Below are 24,381 nucleotides of genomic sequence, written 5' to 3'. Positions count from 1 at the left end.
AGTATGGAAAAAGGAAGCCACATATTGAATGTGAGATTCAGTTCCCTGAAATGCTGCTTTAAAATGATATTAAAAAGCTACAGCACATCTAGAAAATGCTCTGCAGAAAGTGTTTCCTAAAATGTAAGATGCATAACTGATGGAAAACCAGAAGTTTGGTTGTCATCCTGCCTCACACATCTATGAAGCAGGATCAAACCTTTTGTGCAGCATAAGAGTTGGAGTTTATAAAAGTCACAGGAGGATATTCCAGCTGAAACTAGGGAGGAAAATAAAGAGAGAAAAATTAAACGGGAATGTACATTGTATGAAACCAATGATGTACAGTTAATGAAAAATTAGTTTGCCCCAGAAATACCGATGAAGGAAATTCTGTACAAGTGAAAGATGGGACTCCATGACCACCTAGACCAGTGGTTCTCAACCTTCCTCATGCTGTGACCCTTTAACACAGTCCCTCATGTTGTGGTGATTCGCCAGCCATAAAAATCATTTTGTTCCTACTTCATCACTGTCATTTTGCTACTGTTATGAATTGGGCCACACCCCAAAGGGGTCACAACCCACAGATTGAGAAGCACTGACCTAGATTCTCCCATACTTAATGTTATGTCATTTAGTATTATATCTGAAACGATGTGTCTCTGTCATCTTACATTCTTTGCCAGTACCCACCTTCGGATGCATGAGGCCTTTTTGTTTCCCTTTGTTAGGACAAATAAATGGTCCTTGATATGATGAGAGCCTTGCCATTTGTTAGCTTCTCATTTTACAACTTTATCCATTTGATTCTAATAAAGCCCCTACAAAGTCGTAGAAGTAAACATGTATTCATTTCATTTCCATATTCAAAGTTTATCCCCTGAAACCCTAACAATATGAACAGCATGACCTAGAGAGTGCCTCATCTTCAGTCTTCTGCTCTTTAACGCAATGATTGACCCTATCACTGCACACACACACGCACACACACACACACACACGTTGCGCACGCGCTCACCCTGCCACAATGTGTAGCAGTGTGAGTTTAAAGATAAAGCCATCTCCAGGTGTGAGAACCTCGTCTTAGGCTGGGTGTAACTGAGAACCTCGTCTTAGGCTGGGTGTAACTTTAGGCCAAGAGCGTGATCAGCAGGGAGAGATGGTGAACAAGCTACCGAAAAGGCAAAGAATGCTGGCTTTTGAGAAATTCTACATCTAGAAATATCAGAGGAAGGTTAGAAGAATGATACTGTACTTCCAGCTGTTCAGATTCATTACAACAACCCCGTGAAAAACATTATTATCCCCACTTTACACATGAAGAACACACATTCCTATAAATAAATAGACCAGATTCTCTAAGTATTAAAAATAATATTGTCATTAAATTTTTACTTTCACAGACATATATATAACATTTTAAAATATTCTAATTATAAACTCTTAGGGAAAAGTCCAATCTTTGCAATCATTTTCCGAATAGCCATCTGAACATCTTTGTTCCTGAGGCTGTACACCATGGGGTTCAACAGTGGGGTGATGATGGTGTACGTCACTGTCACCAGCCTGTCTTTGCCTGACGTGTGTTTGGCTGAGGGCCGGAGGTAGACAGAAGAAGCACAGCCATAGTGGACAATAACCACAGTGAGATGGGAGGCACAAGTGGAGAAGGCCTTTCTCTTGCCTTCAGCTGACGGAATCCTCAGGATGGTGCGAACAATGAAGCCATAGGAAATGCAGATGAAGGCAAAGGGCACAAGAAGCACCAGTGCCCCACCGATGAAGATGATCAGTTCACTGATGTGAGTGTCAGCACACGCAAGACGAATGACAGGGGAAATGTCACAAAAATAGTGATCAACCTCATTGGAACCACAGAAAGGGAGGCTGAACACCAGAGCTGTTCCCAACAGAGATGTCAGGAAGCCAGTGACAACACAGGTGAGTGCCAGTTGGGCACAGATTCTCCAGCGCATGAGGATGGGGTAGTGCAGAGGCTGGCATATGGCAGCATAGCGGTCATAACCCATCACTCCCAGGAGCAGGCTATTGGTGACAGCAAAACCAAGGAAGAAGAACATCTGGGCTGCACAGCTCATGAATGAGAGAGTCCTGAGTACAGAGAACAGGTTGATAAGCATCTTGGGTAGGATAACGATTGTGTATAAGGTCTCTGAGGTAGAGAGCACACACAGAAAGAAGTACATGGGAGTGTGCAGGTTGGAATCTAGGTGGATGACTGAGATAATGGTGAGATTTCCACTCAGAATGATCAAATAAAGGGGCAGAAAAACCACAAAGAGCACCAGCTGCAATTCCCCAAGGCTGGAGAAACCCAGCAATAGGAACTCAGTGACAAAGGAGGAATTGGCCATGGAGCACTGCTAACTCATAGCAAAGTCAGTGTAATCAGGTGCAAAGATTTGTAGAACTGAAGAACCGTGAAGTGCCACTCTACCCAGCTTGAATGAAAAACAACAAGGAGGGGAAAGAAAATAAAATAAGCAACCAACTATATATATATCCAGCCGTATCTATAAACACATACTAGAAATTATTATATACATTATAAACATGTACATTAAATTATTCTCAGTTTAAATGTTATTTTTATGTCAATGATTTTACAACAAATGAGATGATGAGTGTTTGCATAAAGTTCGCAGCCATTTACTCATAGAAATCCCATCTTTTCCATCTTCCTGAAGACGCATATTCTCAGCTTTATATTTTGGTAGTGTAATTCCGAAAACACTTTTTTTCCTACATTATGGTTTTAAATAGCTGTTCTTTTATTTTTATGGAAAGTATAAGACTACATTCGGTGAGTAATAGTATCAATGTCTGAGGACCTACCTGCACTTTCTTCTAGCACAAGAATAAGTCAAAAAGTATTACTATTGGGGTTCAAGTTCTTAAGATAATTTTTAAAACATTTTTAAATATATTTAAGATCAATGGATGGTTGCAGAGAAATTCTTTCAATAATACACTTGTCTTAATCTAGTTTGGGTGATGTCCAATTTTTTTTCCAAACAAAAAAGTGACTTCCAAGGGGATCTATTGGGTCAAATTCCAGAAAAAGAGATTCATGGGGAGGATATGGTGACTTTTGGGGGGACTGGGATGGGACAATCTTGATAGATACAGGTGATTGTGGGAGCTTGTTTCAAAAGTTAAAAACTTCATTGGTGACAAATAGGTCAGAAACATCACACAGAGGGTGTGTGTGTGTGTGTGTGTGTGTGTGTGTGTGCATTTACAATGACAACGGACTTGCTCATCTTTTCGTAGTAGTAGTGACAGTCCTATGAGAATTTAATTGGGAAACTTTTCTCCAATTTTCTCTACAGACTTGATCACGCCCCTTATGATTTCATTGTGTTTCTAAAAATCAGAGAACATTGAATGGGAACAAGGGTTGTGAGCCTTGAAGATGTCAAGATTACCCTTTTGAGGGGACATCGTTCAAAACTTGTTGGAAAGGGTTTTCCATTGCCATCGAGTCGATTTTGACTCATAGTGACGCTATATGGGGATTCTGAGACCGTAAACTTTTAAAAGTACAAACAGCCTCCTAGTTGTCCTCAGCGCAACTGATGCGTTCGAGCTTTGTGGTTGGCAGCCCCAAACCTATCCACCAGCATCACCGGGGTCCCTTGGAGGAGAGTGAGAAGGGTAGTCATAGTGCCTTCAGAGACATAGACCAAGATGGAAATGTGTCAAGAAAGGATTGCTGCACATGTTGACATGTGTTAAATAAACATTTCTATGTGTTCGTAATGTTACTTTTTGACTTGTATCCCAAAACCTATATAGACAAAGCTTTAACAAATTTTCTGAATGGGACTAGAATTTAAAAAAATACTTAATTTCCAAAGCTTTTAATTTTTTATCAACAAACATTATCAATAAGAAATACACAGCATGCATATATTTTGTATATATATATATATATATATGACTATAAAAAAGTCCACTTTCATTCTTCCTGACCAGGGTCTCCTTACCTTTCTACTTTCCTGGTCTCCTCTCTTTGCTATCTTCTCTCTTACAGGACCATCCCTAGGGTGAAAGATGACTTGGTATGCAAATATAGAGAGAGATACAGATAGATAGAGATACAGTTCCTGAAAGGAAAATAGAGCCACATTACCCAACGGCTATTTCATGACTCCCTTCAGTCATCTTATCTTTTCAGATCTTTTATGTAACTTATGTTACATAGGAAACGAAACAGGAAAATACAATTTCCCATGAAAAGCTTTAACTTTATTCAACCCAGCCAAGATGTGGAACGCAATATTTGCAACTAGAAATGAGTGTCACATATGTAGATGTGAGGTTGTTGCAGTTTATAGAAAAGTTTGGGTAAATTAATTAGAGGAAAAAGAAATCAAAATAAAATAGAGAAGGTAATTGAATTTTCCATTCAACAAATGGAATGGGTGAATTAAATATTGCTTAACTTTATGTATTTTCATCTGTTAGAGAATACAATCAATTCTGAAGATAGAGAATACTGCAACTGATGCTTTGTCTCTGCTGCATCCACAACCTAATTCTCTAATATTCATTGAACAGAAATTGCACAGAAATGTGCAGTCCCTATACATGCCTTTGTGTTTCAAAATGAGAGCGAAACAGAGAGCAACCTTAGACTCTATGTCTTTTCACTGTCTGGTCAAATGGTTCTTGACAATTTTTACGGCCACAAATTGTTAAACTTTCTATATTCTTGCTAGAGATAATTTTCTGCTGAATTTTTTCTAACCGTAAGAGAGAGTTTTCTGTTCTCTTCTGAGTGTTCTCAAGCTTATTTCAAATGCTTTAATAAAAATATTCTACACATTATATCAAATTTCTTTTCCTGTCTGTCTTCCCAATTCACTTATGAACATAAAAGATAAAGACTATACCTTATACCAATTTGTATGCTTAGAACTTAACCTGATATTTAAATAAACCAGGTATAGCATGCTTAGATAATAGTCTATTGATTAATAATGATTTCAGTTCATTTCTGTGTTCCCCATACATTCTATTTATTCTACACCATTTTGCTTTGTTCTAAAATCAATACTGTATCCTCCTTTTAAAAGATCACAACCTATCTATGGCCTGCCCCCCTTGTAGGTCCTGACATTTTCATCCATTTAGGTGGTCTTTTGATCACTTGATCACATTTCCTAGTTTTCATTGAATATTAATGGATAAACTAATTCAAAAATGCCAAAATTTTAAATTTTAATATGCAAATACAATACTTGACTCTCATGCTTATTATCAATGAAAAAATGAAAATCTCCGTGAAGATTTCCAGGTTAGATATGGCAAAATTATATCCCTTACCATAATTTTTCAGGAAGCTTCTTCCATTTTTTCAAGAACTCCCTGAACCAGCATAAGAAAATCCTCCACATTACTCCACAGAAAAGTATTACCTGTGTGTATTCTCTGTGGACAATTTGGGAATTGCCTCAAGGAGCACTGTTTCTTTTGTATTAGCCATGGCCTTAATGCTTTGATTGATAATGGAGATATTCACCACCAGACTCACTATTATCAAGTGAATTCTGAGTCATAGCAATGTTATAGGACAGAATAGGCTGGAAATCTTTATGAATGTAGACTGCCACATCTTCCCCTGCAGATTGAATAATGGATTTGAACTAGAGAACCTGAGATCATCAGCCAAGCCCTTTAACCATTATGCCATCGGGGCTTCCTTTTCAACTCCATAGGGAACCAATCATAGCATTGTGCTCAATGCGTGTCCATTATTCCCCCAATTATCAAATAGAACCATGGTAATACCCATGGGGAGTAAGTTGCCCAAAGAGAAGACCCTTTCTAATTCACCATGAGGACTAGTTGGTTTCCTCTTAAATATTCTCTGTGGACTGATTAAAGAGGTGAAGGTTTTCTTGGCATCATATTTTTAAAAAAACAAACAAACATATACAGCAGTGGCAAATACCTCCTTTGGGTTTTTCTCCCTGGCTCTTCTTAATTTTTATTCTTAGATTAGAGAAAAGAACATATTGCTTGTTAAGCCATGTCACATATCCACTTCTGAAATATAATAGAGAGGAAGAAAGGTATGGAGAATGGAGATGAGACTATTGGAATTGCTGAAATATGCTTAGGAAAAAAAGATCCCAGATACAAAATAAATGTTTTATAGAGACCCTTTTACTAATTATAAAGCCCTTATCAGGACAAAGACAATAACAAAGAATCGTCGGATGATGGAGGCTGTCAGCATGTATCCCTTACAGAAGCCAATGGACTGTAATCCAGCCAATTATGGTCATAGTATTCATTATACAAGATTGAGAAAAATAAAATCATCCCAAGACCACGATTGGTGGAGGTCACTTTTTAAAAACAGTTTTATTGGCACTTCATCCACATGTCATATAATTCAGTAATTCAATCATATCAAGAAAAGTTGTACAATCATCACCACAATCAATTCTAGAACATTTTCTTCTGGACAGTCAATTCATCATCGTATAAGGGGAATCTCAGTACACTCTGCTCTATTTTTCTGTATCCTTAAACTCCTCCATGAAACAAAATGTATTAGCCCATTAATCCCAGCTAAGCACAAGTCAACTGTCACTTCACCAGCTACAAAAACGAGCAATCGTGAGAGTATTGAGCAACCGTATCTGACCCCGTACTGAGTACATTCAACGTGTCTCCACTGAGCCTTGACCAAATTTCAAATTCACCTACAGAGTATTGTAGGTGATTATTTTACCTGGCTAACTCTCAAGTCCATTTGAAATTTGACAATAAATAATCAGAATATATATATTAATCAAAACTTAAAATATTTGGCATGGGTTTTGAGAATTGGAAGTAAAAAGGAATTGTGAATACTAGTTAAAACTCACTGAAAGAAAAACTCTTACAACTTGGGAAGACCTGGTGGTTTCAAACTACTGATCTTGTGGGTTACAGCCTAGTTTCTAGTCACCGGGGCTCTTTTATAAAGAAGAGGAGAGAGAAATATAGATCAACTATTGGTTAGTCTTAACACATTTGTTTTAACTGTACTCTATAGCTTTTACTGAGGTAAATGGTTATCAAATTAATTGATCAAATAAATTGATTTCTCCATGCAGCAATATCATTTGAAATTCAAATTTAGTATGTGTGGGTCCCAAAGGGAAAGGATTTATAACTTTATCTTAACAAAAAGCTGCTGGTAGATCAATTTTCATCAGAGATTTATTTAAAATGATAGTTAATACATTTTTAAAAATCAAGAATTACCTAATAAGATGAAGTAGGTACTATATTTTAAAATACTTTAGTAATTATAATTACTCTTACATGGGCTGAATGAATTACTACTATTTAAGATATAAGAACAGATCACGAACAGACACATGATCCTCATGTTCATTGCAGCACAGTTCACAATAGGATGGAGCTGGAAACAGCTTAAATTCCCATCAGAATAAAATTGGATAAAAAACTGATATGTACACACAATGGAATACAACACATCACTAAAGAACAGTGATGAAACTATGAAACACCTCAAGACGTGGTGGGATCTGGAAGACATTATACTGAGTGAAGTTAGCCAATCACAAAAAGCACAAATACAGTATGAGTCTACTACAGTAGGAACAAGCAGAAGAACCAAGCTCAGGCTTGTGGTGCACCCAGTCAGCTGGCTGGGGGAGTCAGGCAGCCTAGTAGAGTCTGACCAGCACCCATGAACCATACCCCTTCTGTTCTACATAAGTACTTTGAAGGTCACTTGACTGGAGGGCACCTTCTGACAGCTGGGATCAAATGGTCAAGGCAGGGGAAGGGGATGTTGTCTACTGAGTGGCTGCCATGTAAATCTATGATGAGATCCCCCAGACAGTGGGATGAGGGGTACTGATGGGAAAAACAGGTAAGGAGAGGGGAAAGGGAGCAGACCCATCTGAAGGAACACACACGCATGTGTGTTGGTAGAAAAAGAGGGAAGACCGATCATCATTGGTGGGGAATAATGAATGAAAATGCTCTTGGGTGCACTCAGGGTGAGGAGTGTCTTTGGTAGTATGCACTAAATGGGCCACACTGACCCGAGCTTATGGGTGCATCCCGAGGATCCAGGCTGGGTGCCATGGAATGCTGCGACATGGAATCCTGGATCTTCAAAGCGCACCACATACCACGGAGGCTGCATCAGTGCGATTCCAGGTGGGAACTCTCCCAAATGAACTGGACTCTTCCTCAGACACACCTGTAAACTGAGGACATAAGTTGGAAAATACATGGTATCTGAGGAGCGGAAGATGCTGTACCAAGAATGTTAAATTGTTGGTAGGCAGACAAGCAAGGTCTTGCTATATCAACACCTGATATGCCGTGTTAAGATAAGTATTATTCTGGCAAGCCTGTGATGGCCATTCTGTTTTATTTTGTTTTTGTTTGTTCACATTAGGGCGTATCTCAGAGATGTTATGTCATTGGAGGTCACCCTCCTGAAACTCTTATGTTTTCTGTGTTTCAGTGTATGAAACCAGGATTGATGAACCTTCAGGGACAGCAAGGAGAATAAGGGTGGGGGTGTCAGAGGGGGGGCATGTTTATAGGAACAAGGGTGGGGTAAAGGGAGGTCATGTCAAGGAGTCCAAGGACAAAAAGAATGTTCTTTTTGTGGTAGTGGCAGCAATTATATAATTCAGATGTGGTAGAAATTATACAACTCTGCATGATGTGATTGCACTATGGAATGATATTTGTATTAACTCCCAATTAATAATAATTTTAAATCATTGCAGTGGCATGTGGCCTCCCCTAACTTCATGAGAGAAAGGGCATTAACAGCCCACAATTGATTCCTAAGAGGCTGATAAAAAAATACCTCCACCTTCAAACCTTATTGTCAATTTAAAAAGCAGCTGCCTCCAATAACACTTTGTTTCTCTAATGGGTTTGAAAATTCATTTCAACAGCCATACAAACCAGTTCATGCTCACAGTTAAGAGGGGTTATTAGCGAAAGAACAGTTTATAAACCAGGATGAGGAAATACTCAGGATACAATTCTCTAATCGGGAGAGCCTCTTCTCAGTTTTTCCTGCAAGAAGGCTTCTCTCTAGCCATTAACCCAGTGGTTCTAAACCTGTGGGTTGCGACCACTTTGGGAGGGGTCGAACAACCCATTCACAGAGGTTTCCCTATTCATAGCCATCGAAAATTACAGTTATGAAGTAGCAACAAAGATAATGTTATGGTTGGGGGTCACCACCACATGAGGAACTATGTTAAAGGGTTGCAGCATTAGGAAGGTTGAGGACCACTGCATTAACCCATTGACCTGGCTTCTACCTTGTTTGGACAAATATTATAATGCTCCTTAGTTCCACTGATAAGTAACCAGGGACACCCTATTCAACCAGTGTAGAAGTTACATAATGTGGTGTCACTTTCAGGATTAAGAGTGTAGGGGTGGAGTCTAGCCTGTCAATCAGCAGATAGCCAATGAGGCATCTGTGTGGGACTTCTCCTGAGGATTCTGGGAACTCCTATATTTCTTCCTTGGAGGTGGGAGACACACTCTCTCTCGGCTCACTCCCTGTGAGACTCTTCTGAAGAGGAGCCACATGAAGTTACCCTGATGGCAGTCAGAGTCTCAGAGCTGAAGGAACCACGTGGAGACCCCTGCCAGCACTGCGATGCTTACAATGCCTCTAGATCCACAAGACTTCCCACTCACTGGCCTGTGATATTCCTGCATTCAGTGTCATTGCATGTGTTTCATGAGTCTGACGAGGATTTTATAGATTGGTATTGGACCTATGGGCTAATATCAGACTTCGGAATTGATTTAGACTGGGATGGGATATTTTCTTAGTGTACAATTACTCTTTATATAAAGCTCTTTCTTAAACACATGTCAGTGTCTATGAATTCGTTTTATCTTGTCTACCCAGACTAACACAACCAGTAACCCATAAGATAAACATTTTAAAATTACCTTAGCATTAGGTTGTTGTAGAAATTATTCCATGACCTGTGTTGAACACTAAGTTGACTACAGATTATGAAAGTGTGGTAGTTATATAACTCCATGTCAATTTGATGATAAAGAAGTCTAGTGGTGGAGTCTAGCCTGTCAATCAGGTCATAGCCTGTTGGTGCCTCCTTGTGGGCATGACCTTCTAATAAGGAGGACCCTGGGAACCTTCCCCTTACCCTCTGCCTCACCTTCCTGTTGCCAACCACACAACTGACACCTTTGTGAGCCTTGTGGTGAATCCACTGCCACTGGAACCACAAGATTTCTCTCTCTGCAGCCTGTGATCTTCCTGCATATTGCATCATTACGTGTGGCTGTGTGAGTCTGAATAGGTATCTATGGACTAGTATCAAACTTATGGATTTGATCTGCACTGGGTTAGGATGTTTTCCTGATATATAACTATTTATTGATATAAAGCTCTCACATACATATATATGAGTGTCTCTGGATTTGTTTCTCTAGTAAACCGGGCCTAACACAGAAAGCTTATCAAGATGTTACATATAAAATCCATGTCTAGATTTTCCTGTTAATTATCCCTTCTCATTGAAGCATCAGATGTAGAACATTTTCCTAATGCCTGTATCTTCCATACTCAGAAACTTTACATTCTAGACTACACAGCATCTTCTATATTTTCCAATGAATATTCTCTAATAAAATATTACTCTAGAAAATGTTGATTTCAAAAGCCTGTGCTCTTGTTGCTGTGTCTCATCACCTTGGTTCCCATTCATAGCAACTCTGCAACAGAAGGAAACAGTTCTCTTTCCTGCACCATCCACACAATTATTGCTACGATACACCGCTGTTGCAATATACCACTGCTGTGGTATAAATTCTCCCATTTCTGACCCTCACCCATAACAATTATAATGTCCTTCTTCAAGATCTGGTTCCTCCTGATAATACACAGAAAGTACATTAGATAGTTTCAAAACCCTTGCTTTTAAGGAACATTCTAGCTGCAGTTCTTCCAAGGTATATTTGTTTGTTCTTCTGGGAGTCAATAGTACATTATGCATTCTTCACCACTACCCTACTTCAAATGCATCAACTCTCCTTTAGTCTTCCTGATTCGCTGTCCAGCTTTCACATGGATTTTAAGCAATTTAAAATGCCATGCCTTGGGTCAGGCACACCTCCAAGCAAACTATTTGCTTTGTAACACTTTAAAGAGAACTCGTGCAGCAGATTTGATTTCCTGACTGCTACTATGGATACAAATAAAATTAAATAATTGGCAACTTCAATAACTCCCTCCTTTGTGATCATCTTTTTTATTGATCCAGTTATGAATTTTGGAGGGTTTTCTTTATCTTGAGGTTTAACTTGTACTAAAACAGGTAGTCTTTGATTCTCAAATCCTCTTCACTTTCAGCAAGCAAAGTTGTGTCATCTGCATATCACAGATTATTAATGAAACTTCCTCCAACCCAGATTCTGTGTTCTTCTTCATATCGTCCAGTTTTTTGGATTATTTGCTCAACATGCATATTGGATAAGTATGGGGAAAGCATATGCCATGATATACCCCTTTTCTGATTTTAAACCATGCAGTATTCCTTTGTTCCATTTAACTGCCTCTTGGTCTATATTCCACCAGAGGATGCTGAGGCTTCCTATTTCTGTAACTAGTTAGTCTCAGAAACCCAGAGGGGAATTTCTATTCTGTTCTGCAAAGTCACAATGAGTTAAAATCGATACCAGAAGGGTAGAAGGAATGTGAGGAGCAGAGAGGAGACAGGGGGAATCGACACAATGATTGACACATAACCACACACGTGCCCTACAGGGGGACGAACAACAGAAAACATGAGAGAAGGAAGATAGTGGTCAGTATCAGAAATGAAAATAATAATAATTTATAATTTGTTAAAGGGTCATGGGGGCGGGGAAGAGGAACTGATAGCAAGGGCTCAATAGGAAGAAAATGTCTAGAAAATAATGATGGCAACATATGTACAAATATGCTTGATAATATTGATGCATGGATTGTTATAAGAGCTCCCACCAAAATGATCTTTTAATTTAAAAAAATTGATTCAATGTCAGTGTGGTTATGTTTTGTTTTTTTGTCTCTGTTCAGGTTGTTAATGAGTGCAAGTAAATATTCTGCAATTCTCTTCCTGCGCAATGTTACCCATAATTTGTTATGATCCATAGTTGAATGCTTGTGCTTAGTAAATTAAACACAAGTAAACATCTTTCAGATATTATCTACTTTCAGCCAAGATCTCTATACAGCAATGATCTCCTTAATTTCATGTCCTTTTCTCGATGCAGCTTGAATTTCTGGATGTTTCCTGTTGGTGTACTGCTGTAATCATTTTTAAATGATCTTTTGCAAAATTTGAGGAGCGCTTGTGGTGAAGCAGGTTATGTGGTAGACTGACCACTGCACGCTTAGTATTTAGAAACCACCAGATCCTCCTTGGGGAGGAAATGGAGCACCCCACTCCAGTAAAGATATACCGATTTGCAAACCTATGAGAGTAATTCTACTCTGCCCCATAAAGGTACTACGTGTAGGAATTGACTCGAGGGCAGTGAGTTTGGTTGAGATTTTTGACAATATTTTACTTATGTAGAATATTAATATTGATTGATAATTTTCACGCTCATCACATGTTTTCATAGTGGGCATAAACATGGATTTTTTGCAGCTGGTCGGGAAAGTATCTGTCTTCCAAATTCTTTGCATAGATGAGTGAGCGTACAAACATTGCATCCATTTGTTGAAACATCAGAAACATCTGGAGCATTGATTTGTACCAATGTCTTTAGAGCTGCTTGGACTTCTTCATTTTTCATCATATCTATCTCCAGAAATGCTTGAGCATTGTCCATTCTTTTGGGTACAGTGATTCTGTACATTCCTTCTATTTCATTCTGACATCCTGCCTAATATGTTATTTTGCCCATAGAGATTTTTAATATTGCAACATGAAGCATGACTTTTTTTCCACTTATTTCAGCTTTAAAAATGCTGAGTGTGCACTTTGCTTTAATTTTAATGACACTCAGTCTTGGCACATTCCATAATAATACTTTACTTTGTCTTCTTAAACTGCTTCTTCAAACTCTTACTTATTAATTTCTTCCATTTGCTTTAGCTACTCTAAGGTGGAGGGAAAATATCAGTCTCTTCTTGTATTCATTTTAATATTTGATTTCTGGTCTTTTTAGTGACATTTTGGTTACTTCATGTATGATGTCCTATAGTCATTACACAACCTATCTAACATTTGGTTATTCATCTTCAATGCATAAATTCTACTCTTGAGATGGTCCCCAAATTTATATGGGACATACTCAAGATTGTAGTTTGGCTCTTGTGGACTTGCTTTAATTTTCTTTAGCTTTAATATGAATTTACACTTAAGTAATTGATGGTCTGTTCTTCAACCAGTCCCTAACCTTATTCTGACTAATGATAATCATCAATAATGATATTGACTCCCTCCTTCATTTCTGTCGAAAGGAATAGTCTATTTGATTTCTGTGTTTTAAATCCTTCAACGTGCATATATGTCATTTCTGTTTATGTTTTTAATAAAAGGTGTTTTCAATGAATAAGTCATTGGCTTTGCAAATTTCTATCAGACAATAAAATCATTTCTATCTAAGGCTATATTTTCCATCATTCTCTGTTTCCAACGTTCAATTACTCATGCATCTTGATGGAATTTTTGCTCAGTTTCAATCAGCAGAAGTTGTTAAAGACTTCAAATTCTTCATCTATTTCATTAGTGTATTTGAATAATAATTGTATTAAGTAAGCATCTGTGTAAGAGTGTGGATATTTTCCTGTCTCTGAGAGGATACTCTAGGATAATCTTGAAAAGTTTTTTTTTATTTTGAATGCCATGTTTTTCTTCTTCAATTGGTCATTCTTGGTATGGTAGAACGATATGATTTTCTGATTGAAAATGATCAACAACAGCCTATTGCACATCACTGTCTAAAATATCGAACTGTATGCATTTCATTTAATTTTGGATCATTTCCTATTTGGGGCTACTTTTGCTTTTTATATTTCATGTTTTCTTTGTTGTTGGATGTTTTCAATTTTTTTAATTTTTATTTTGAGTCATACCACATCAGCGAGGGAAGATTCTGAGAATTATATTCCATCTGTGTCATTCCTGTCAATGCTGCTTTGAGGCGGCAGCTCTTCCCCAGCTGTATTTTTAATGACTTCCACCCTGAAGGGCTCAGCTTCCAGCATTGTAACATTTCTGCAATGAACTTCAATGTCCTTCTTCATAGCCTGTTTTAATACGGAAGCTGGTCAGGCCAACTATTTTACTTTTGATGTAGTTAATAACCTTATGAATTCAACATGCACATGTAAAAAGCATCACGAATCCTCATTCTGGAGGAAAACCAATCGGGCTGGAGTGTAAGTAACATAGGGTCACAAAGGAAGTTGAGTTTTGTGGTTTTAGAGTGAATGAGAGCAAAACCACAAGGTAAGTTAATGCATCAACTGTTCTTGAAGAACAAATGTGTGCAGTAAAATTAGGGCAGGAAATTTTGTTACATAAAATTATTGAAATTTGTGATTTGTATTTCCCTGAAAAGGATGCAATTATTTTTCAGACTTTGACATGTGTGCCTTGGAGATAAAGAAATAGAATGAATCTATATCTGTGTCCACCTGAGAATCATGAATGTGGAATCCATGACAAGTGATGTGAGTTTCCTGATGTGAGCAGGAAGAAAGATATTTACCCTGCAATTCATTAAGTAGACTAAGGTATGGGATTTCCTTTGGGAATGGCATGCAACAATTGGAAGGAAATGTCATTTTGACATCGTTTAGAGGAAGACTTTTCCATAGAAAATCTCCAGAAGAGAAAACATCCAAATAAGTGGTGAACTCTCAGAATTAAGAGACAAATTCACAAGATTTCCCTCAGTGTTAGCCTTACACATGTCATAAGAAATGTAGGGAAAGTTCCTACATTATTCCATACACCCATGAATCTCCCCACATTAGAAAGACTGAGTTTGCAACATGAGCTATGACCAGGGAGTACTCTTATGAGAGCATAATAGTGGCAGTCAAAAAATTGTCTCTATTTCTACCTATTTCTTCATTTGCCCTGGCTATACTTCTTCATGGTCAGTACTGAAGTCATCCAAGAGAGGTATGGTAGCTTATAGCTAATACAGACAAGAAAAGGATCCCTTCCTGACCCATTGCTCCTCATACCTTTGTTCCAGTATAGGCTTTCTGACTTTAAAAAGACCAAAACCATAGGAAAGGAACTATGACTTCAAGTGAAATTTAGAGTTTTAGTTATTACAGTGAATGCAGAAATTAAAAGTGGACATCCCTGAGATTCTGTCCAAAAAGTGTTAGCCTACAAATCGGATTTAAAAGGAAAGTGAAAACACAATACATTTATGGCATATATCTTATACAGTTCCACTATTTCAAAAATAGGCTATAGTTATAATGTACATGTGATAAAGAAGGAAATTACTTATTATACAATCTAAGAATCAAATAATACTTTATTTATTATAGCTTTAGAGTGCCTTTCTTTCCTAAAACTTTTCTGATGGCTATCTGGACATCTTTGTTTCTGAGGCTATATACCATGGGATTTAGCAATGGAGTGACAATGGTGTACACCACTGTGACTAGCCTGTCTTTGTTGGAGACATAGCTTGCAGTAGGCCTTAGGTAGATAAAGGAAGCGCATCCATAGTGAACAATGACAACCGTGAGATGGGAGGAACACGTGGAAAAGGCTTTCCTTCTCCCCTCAGCTGAAGGAATCTTTAGGATAGTCCTCAGGATGCAGCAATAGGAAATGCAAATGAAGAAAAAGGGGACCACCAGTACAAGCACTCCACAGATGAAAATGACAAATTCATGGACATCTGTGTTGGTGCAAGCCAGACGAATGACTGGTGAGATGTCGCAGAAGTAGTGGTTGATCTCATTGGCACCGCAGAAAGGAAGGCTAAAAACAAGATTTACTACCATAAAAGAGGCCAAGAAACCCCCAAGGGCACAGACAGCTGCCAGTTTCCCACACACCTGCCAACTCATGAGGATGGGGTAATGCAGAGGCTGGCAAATAGCAGCATAGCGATCATAACCCATCACACCCAAGAGCAGGCAGTTGGTAATAGCAAAACCAAGGAAGAAAAACATTTGAATAGCACAACAGGTGAAGGATATTGTCCTGGCCACAGAAAATAGGTTGATGAGCATCTTGGGTAGGATGACAAAAGTGTAGAAAGTCTCAGAGGTGGAGAGAATGCCAAGGAAAAAGTACATTGGTGTGTGAAGGCTTCTATCCAGGCGGATGATGGTGATGATGGTGGCATTGCCACTCAGGATGACTAGGTACAGAGAGAGGAATACCACAAAAAGGGCAAGCTGAATGTCACCTAGGCTTGAGAAGCCTAGCAACAGGAACTCCGTGACAATGGTGACGTTCTCTGCCATGACCTATAGAGAAGAAGGATAAGGTAACCCATGTGCTGGTTCATGGATATCGCAGACAGTGGTATTTCTTCTCTTAAATTAACAAGACAATAGAAGCAGCCTGCCAAAAAGTGAGATCATTGGTAGTTCTGCTGAAAATAACTATTTCTTTATTTTCAACTGTGCATGATTCTATTTAGAGACAAAGATTTTATTGGTTGTGACAGTCTTTCGGATTTACAATGTGTTTAATCTTATTTGGCTACTAAGATTATTACTGAACCAAATCAATTCATATTTCCTCCTGTTTTACTCCATGGCTTGCTAAGACTTGCTAAGAATTGATTCCCCACCACCCCTTACCCCCGAACGAATGAGAAAAACAGAGTAGGTGTGCTAACCACGAAAGGTCTGAGTCTGAGCGGGTAGAACTAAAGCCACGAAGAGAGTGGCTGGGCGAGGCTTCTCCACACTTCCACTCTGTAAAGCAGACTTCTAGAACTGAAGAGTGTGGTGGTGATTGCATAACTCTGATACAGCCAGGAGCTCTGGTAACATAGTGGGCTAGGCTGGTAACAGCAAGGTCAGCCATTTGAAACCACCAGCTGCTCCACAGGAGAAAGATGAGACTTTCTACTCCCATAAAGATCTGTGGTCTCAGAAACCCACGATGGCAGTTCTACTCTGCCCTATAGGGTTACTGTGGGTCAGAATAGACTGGGTGGCAGGAAGTTTGAGTTGTCCTGCATTTTTACCAATTTTCTAAATATCTTTTAATTGTACATTCTACATGGATAGATTTTATGGGATAAAAAGTTTACCTCAATTTACCTAAAAAAAACCATTGAGATATTTGAAGGTAGATACATAGACTTTATTTGCAAATATATGAAATAGTTATGACTACTGATAGTGTTTTATGTCACAGGTGCCACAGTGTTAAGTACAAGGTTCCTAATTGAAAGTTTGGCAGTCAGAACCCACCAGAAGTGTCATAAAATAAAGATGTGGCAGTCTGCTTCTGTAAAGACGTACACCCTATGAGCAGTTCAACTCTGCCCTTTAGTCTTTGTGTTGTAGTCAACGCAACAACAATGTGTTTGGTTAATTTGGCCTTTATAAAAAGACACTAAGGACAGACATCATCAGGTAGACTCATAAAAGCAACATTTAGCGCTATGCATCAGAGAAGAGACGCATTTATTGTCAACTGATACAGAAAGACAAAAATAAAGACATGAGCAAATGATATCAATTTCACACAAATCTTAAAAGTAAGAGTTGAGATATTTAGATCTGGAAATTTTTAATTGAGGCCAGAAGTATTAAATGAATAACAAAAAAGTATTTTTAATTTAGTAGCTATAATTCACAATAGAATTTACAATAGATGTAAATATATACAAAAAAGCCCAGGTGTAAACTTTATAAGGCAGAAACTAAAATATAAAGAAAAACAGATAGACACACTAATAATGGGAAACTTAAAGTTCAAAATCCATGAAGCATATTTTGTAGATATAAAATGAACTTCATTCTAATAAAGAAATACATAAACTTTATTTATGAATATATGAAATATTTATGAATACTGACAGCATTTTATGTCACAAATAAAACTTCAAAAATGTAACAATATGGAAATGATGTAAACAATATTCTCTGAACTAAAATTACTAAAATTATCAATGACTAATAAAGTAAAAGGACTCTTTCACCTCTCAACTTAAAGATACTTTAAAATAATTTTTGACTCAAAATTACAAAATAAAATAAGTCTAGAAAGTAATATCAATTGTACTCTCTATATAAACTAAGATTAAAGCAATACCAGAAGAGAGTTCTTAGCCATAAGTATTCATATCAAAAAAAATTTTTAATAAAAATAAAACATTGGGAAATAATAAAAGACAAGAGAGATTTTCATTATTAAAGGAACTTAAAAAGCACAATGAAAATGATTAATATGACACAGAGTATTGGAGTATATAACACATACATTTGTTCTTGGAAAAATATAAGAAACTGTTACTATTTAATTCAGAAAAAATAAAAATAAGATAAAGCACAAACAGATCTAGTACAAAATGACAAAGGAAATGGCCATTCCCAAGACCTCCTCAAGTGTCACAGTAGAGATTTTTGCAAAATATTTGTAAGGAAATTTTAAACCCTGGTGACAATAATTTCTAGAGTAACCATTCATAAGATAGACCTCAATAGAAATAAAAACCATTATCCAGATTCATTTCCCTAAAAGGAATATGTGGAAAATATTATCAGAGCTACTCCTTTAGAAAAACACCACATTTATATTATTTCATAAGTAAGTTGACTAAATCTTCATGTACAAAATGATACCAATGCAATATAAACACATACTCATAGCAAAACAAGTAATTCTAAAAGAATCCATTTCATCTTTAACCAACAGAATGTCCAAAAATAAATGATTATAGATATGTCACTGAAACATGAAATATTTAAAGGATTAGAAAAAGTATGTATCTGAATGAAGAACTTAAAAAATCCGAGCTTAAAAATAGTAAAATGTATCAGAAAGTAGTAAATCATCAACAATTTCACTATTTACAGTGAAATTTACATATAAAAACATAATCTGAAATATTAAGAAATTTCCAAATATTAGAAAAATTACCATAATCGAATTTATCAGAATGTTAATATTAACAAATTACATGCTACAACCCGATGGAGAAAAAGGTTAATTCTAAAGTAGAAAATGGAAGCATACAATCTATAAAACAAGAGACAAAATGCATCAGACATATAAATCAGTTTTACTTTACTTAAAATATTCTACAAGTTAAAATTAAATGGAAAGATTCTTTATATTCATCAAATTAGTGGTGACATGATTATATGATATAAGTTAAAATCTATGCTAATAAACTATAAATTGATTATAAATTTATGCATAGAAATTCACCAAATATATCGACTCTTAAATTCATTCATTCAATTTCTTCTAGTAAGTTGAAAGTTTACCTTACAATAAGAAATTTATGCATACATATGCTATAAAATATGGCTATATAAGTGAACTATTTACATAGGCAAAATTTGGAAGTCAATCAAAACAATAGAATTAGGCTTAAGATAGATTATAGAGAAGTAGCAGCTACAATAGGTAATAGGAGAAGTTCGGGGGCCTCTCTGTGTTGGTTTTCTCCTCCGAACACAAAAGGCGCACGCTAAGATTGACTACATGTGCACGTACATACTATCTGAAATGTGCCTGCTACACAGGATGCACTGTATTAGTGGTATTAATGTCTTACACTCTTGGTTTTTTAACTGAGCTCTTTCCTCTCAAGACAAATCAACCATTCCACGACAGTGATTTATATGTTCATTCACTGGGTTATAGAATCAATCTAATGGTCAACAATCAGCAGTTTTGAAAGCCAAAAAAAAAAAAAAGGCAGATGAAGGGAAAGAGCACAGAATTAGTAACCCTTGCTTAAAATTCATGTTTTGTTTCATTTGTGTGTGTGTGTGTGTGTGTGTGTGTGTGTGTGTGTGTGTGTGTATTGGCAATCTTTATTTTCCCTTGCTGGTAGAACTATGAATAAAAATGGGATGACCAATTGACTTAGAAACAACCTTCCTGGGAAATGAACAGTTCAAATAGGAAAAGGTGGGAAATCCTGGGACCAAGTATTTTTTTACTCAAAATTTTATGCAGTTCTAAAGCATTTATAGTTCTTTAGAGAACTATTTAAATGCTTTCGATAATTGGTGTTCTTAATACAATCCAAATTCATTTCAGGTTCTAAATTTCATAGCAATATTTTAATTATATGGAATTTCATGCAGTCTCAAATATATAGTGAGTGGTGTCATAACAAAGTAATACCTTTGCTTATGTTTGAATAGATATCTCGGTAGCACAAAAATAAATAATTCACTCTCAAGTCAGATTTTGATAGCACTTTTTTCAAAGCAATATATATTTACTGAGCATGTACTTCGTCTCAGTCACTCTATTAGTGCTTGGATTAGATTAGCGAACTAAACAGAGATTACCGATTTTACGACACTTTCATTGTCGAAGGTCTCACATTATAGATAAACTCTCAAATTCACTACCATTGAAATGAGTCTAACTCTTAGCAACCCTTAAAGACCAGGGTAGAACGGACCTTTTCCAAGACCATAATTGTTCGTGAGATTAGGAAGCTTCCACTTTCTCCCTTGGAGCAACTGGTGGTTTTGAACTGCTGGCCTGTGGTTAGCAGCCCAATATATAACCCATTACACCACCAGGGATCCTGTTCATGATATAGATAATAACCTGTTATCATTTATCTCTGAAAAGGCAGAGACCATGATGGTGTTCATTTAACAGAAGTTATATGGCAGGCACCAAATATCTCTGCAACCTCTGCCAGCATCGCACTTCCTAGCAAAGAGTAGATATTAAAGACCTAGGTGTGCCAATCAATGATGAAACAAATTAACATGAATATTTGTGGATAGATGAGTTAGAATCGACTAAGTGGCAATAAGTTTAGATTTATTTTTAGTTTTCATTTGCTAGGTAGCTGGGCAAGGTACTTATAATGAGCAAAAAAGTTAGAGAAATACTTTTTGTGAATTCAATGCAAGATAAGTGTCTTGGCGACTTTGCATATGTGAGATGACATAATGTGCTCTAGATTTTCTATAATGTAATGAGTCATTTTAAAGCCATTTCATAATCAACTTCCCCAAATTAACACGTTTCATAATTTCCAGGCTGTGAGTCCTAGGGTAGAGCTGAATGTATCTGTCCTATCTCTGAATCTAGGAGTGAAGTTCAAACTCATAGATACATGAGTTAAGGACTAACAGAAATGCTCAAGAAATTTTCCATAAGTATCACCACCCCAAGTATGGCAGGGGCTTCCTTCCATTCTCTTAATTTGTTTTCAACCAGTAACACAAGACTTACCATCTCACTCCCTAAAACAGCGATAATCATGCCTCTTCTGCGTAGCCCAACACAACCATGACCCTAATGAGTTCAGCTAATATGCTTTCCTGTGGCTGTCAGCATTAGCTTCTTCAGTGCCTTGCTTTGTAATTTCGCTACCCAGCACCCCAGGGATCCATTACCACAATGATCCTAACACAGAACCTATCTCCCTACAATTAGCAATTATGATTCAAGAGGGAAATGGACCTCAAGATTCTCTTTCCAAATAGATGAACCATGAGATAAACTTAAGGAATTAGTTGGTTTCCTATTTAAGAGTCACTAGTGAAGTGATGCATTTGGAATCGGGAGGCTGGGAAGTCAACAGTCAGCAGAAAATATCCAGGAGCTCTTCTTCCCCCTAAAGCCCCATCCTGTCATTCCTACTTTTTCACTCTTTGGTGGAAGGAATGTCTGCTTTTCAGTTTTTCACTCTACCCTCTATTTCAAGAGGAGGAGTAAGTGTTGAGAAATGATTGGACAAAAGACTTGTACAGGTGCTTATAGAACCAGCAGAGATGTCGGCAAAGAGAAAACTTGGCGATGGGAAAATAGCAAGGAATAGTCAGGTGCAGGGAGGGCCAAAAGAAAGCTTTCATCTGGCAGGGCCACCTGCTTAGCACAAGGCACCTGCAGCTACTGAGTGATCTATCCACCTTGTGCTCAGTAACAAGCAGGGTCAGTTTTCTATCTAAATAAGGACGTATGGAGATAAGCGTCAGCGTGTTTGTGCTGACAGATGCAAGATGGCAGACTGCAGAAGTGAAGAACAGAAAGTTGAGAGAATGGGGCTGGTAGCTAGAGATCCCAAACAGCCTGGTGGTCTTGAGCAGGCCAGGGATCTGGAGCAGGTTGGAGATATGAAGAAGACCAGAGATGCAAAGCAGGGAGGAGATCTGGGGCGGGCCAGAGATTAAGAGCGCAGCACAAAGATTGAACTGCCCAGCTCTTAGGGTACAGGAAGGGCTTGGGAGAGCTGATACCATGGGTGACTGTATAACCCCAGTGAAGGGGAGTGAACAACACAATTGTATATGAAAGATGATAGTGGATGGTATAAGGCAAAAATAAATACATAAGGTTTCCTGGGGAGGTTGGGTGGGGCCGGGACAGGATAAAGGGGAGCTGATATCAAGGAGTGCAAGAAGAAGGAAACATTCTGAGAGTGATTGCGGTAGCAATCGTACGATACACCTTGATGTGACTGAACTATGAAATGTTATGATGTCAGTAAGAGCTCCCAATAGAATGATTTGGAAAAAAAAGAAAGCATTTATCTGCCAATTCATTCCAAGAACATATAATTTCCACAATAAAATGCCAACTAGGTTCAATAAGTGTTAAACCCTACCTAGAGTTCAATACAATACAAAATAACATGCATCAAGAAAAGGGGGTCTGAAATGTGTCACCATTTGCTGCAATCTATTTGCTATTGCTGTGCTGTGGGTTCTTGCTCTTAGGTGGATTAAGTAAACATGGCAGCCCTATGCACAACAAAACAAAAGAATACTTTGTCCTGCCCTTCCTTACAATTGTTCCTGGTCTGGATCCCATTTTTGCCGCCACTTTCCTCAAGGGCTGCCTTCCTTTCTTTCACTGCTCCTCTCCTTTGCCAAGCAGGCTGGCTTTCTTCAGGGTCTCTCCTGACAACCTGTCCAAGGTGAGCAAGACAAACTCTCAGCATCCTTGCCTCTAAGGAGCACTCTGCCATACTTCTTCCAAGACAGATCTGCGTGTCCTTTTAGCTGTCCATGGTGCTTTTTATGTACTTTACCAGCACCACAAATTCAAATACATCATTTTTTGTTCAGTCTCACTTATTCAAAGTTCAACTTTCACATGCATATGAGACAATTGAAAATACCATGGCTTAGGTCAGGCACATCTTAAACCTCAAAGTAAATTCCTGGCTTTTCAAGACTAACGAGGAAAATGCCTCTTTTGATTTTTGGCTTGTTCCTTTAATGAGAATTGATTGTGGATGCCACAAGGAAAAATCTTGACAACTCAACTTTTTCTCCATTTAGCAGGTTGTTACTTCTTGCTCCAGTTGTGAGGATGTTGGTCTCCTTTACATTGAGCTGTAATCCATACTGAAGGTTGAAATCCTTTATGCTCATCAGCAAGTGCTTCAAGTCCTCCTCACTCTGAGTAAGCACGGTTGCTCCATCTGCTTATCTCAACTTGTTAATAAGCCTCCTCCAATCCTGGTGGCACATTCTTGTTCATATAATCCACCTTCTCTGGTCAGCATATTTATTAAATGAGTATAGTGAAGGGATGCAAACGTTCTGTTCATCTTTACTGATTTTACACCCTACAATACTCCCTCTATTAACAATTGTTTCTTAATCCACGTACATGTTGCACATGGCACAAGGAAGTGTTCTAGAGATCCCATTATGAGCAAGGCTATGCATAGTTTGTTCTGATCCACAGGTAGCAACACTTGTCTGTCAGTTTGGCATACTATGGTGACTTGTGAGCTGCTGTTATGTTGGAAGCTGTCACTCATTGTCAGGGTAGCCAGTCCCTAACAATTATCACAGGCCCAGCAGGCGCAATTGCACAGCGACAATATGTAAAGATTACAGTACAGTCATAGAGAGTAAGAGAGAAAGTAAAATGAGTCAGACACATTTCATAGTAGCATGCTCACCTCAGTCCCACTTGGTAGTCCATGTGGGGATGTGGAAGATGGGAATGGCAGGAGATAGAGCGATTTATTTCTAACCAAGGCTTATATATCTTTGGGGGACATGCAAGTCCCCTGATTACAGGTAAAGACATATGTCAAAGGGAGGGGTTGTACTATAGGTAATACAATAATGAGATAGGGAGATCTAAGGGTATCTATGCAGTAGGAAGGGGTGGGATTGGAGTATGCATGTGACAAGATGGGCCGATCCTAGATCCAGGA

General features: G+C 37.9%; 2 protein-coding genes across 2 annotated transcripts; both read right to left on the bottom strand.

Moving 5' to 3' along the window:
* Positions 1-1,415: 1,415 nt before the first annotated feature.
* On the bottom strand, positions 1,416-2,357 carry LOC142437117 (olfactory receptor 10R2-like). Its single transcript, XM_075540407.1, has one exon. It carries the CDS (start codon positions 2,355-2,357, stop codon positions 1,416-1,418), a length of 942 nt encoding a protein of 313 aa, XP_075396522.1.
* Positions 2,358-15,559: 13,202 nt separating this feature from the next.
* On the bottom strand, positions 15,560-21,464 carry LOC142438195 (olfactory receptor 10R2). Its single transcript, XM_075540772.1, has 2 exons — positions 21,435-21,464; positions 15,560-16,501 (listed from the first exon to the last, which is right to left on the bottom strand). The coding sequence occupies exons 1-2, from the start codon at positions 21,462-21,464 to the stop codon at positions 15,560-15,562; spliced, it is 972 nt and encodes a 323-aa protein (XP_075396887.1).
* Positions 21,465-24,381: the final 2,917 nt, after the last annotated feature.

The sequence above is a fragment of the Tenrec ecaudatus genome, chromosome 1, assembly GCF_050624435.1.
Source record: "Tenrec ecaudatus isolate mTenEca1 chromosome 1, mTenEca1.hap1, whole genome shotgun sequence".
NCBI classification, from domain to species: Eukaryota; Metazoa; Chordata; class Mammalia; order Afrosoricida; family Tenrecidae; genus Tenrec; species Tenrec ecaudatus.
Note: the sequence above shows the minus strand (reverse complement) of the source record. Positions and strands in the feature narration are given on the sequence as shown.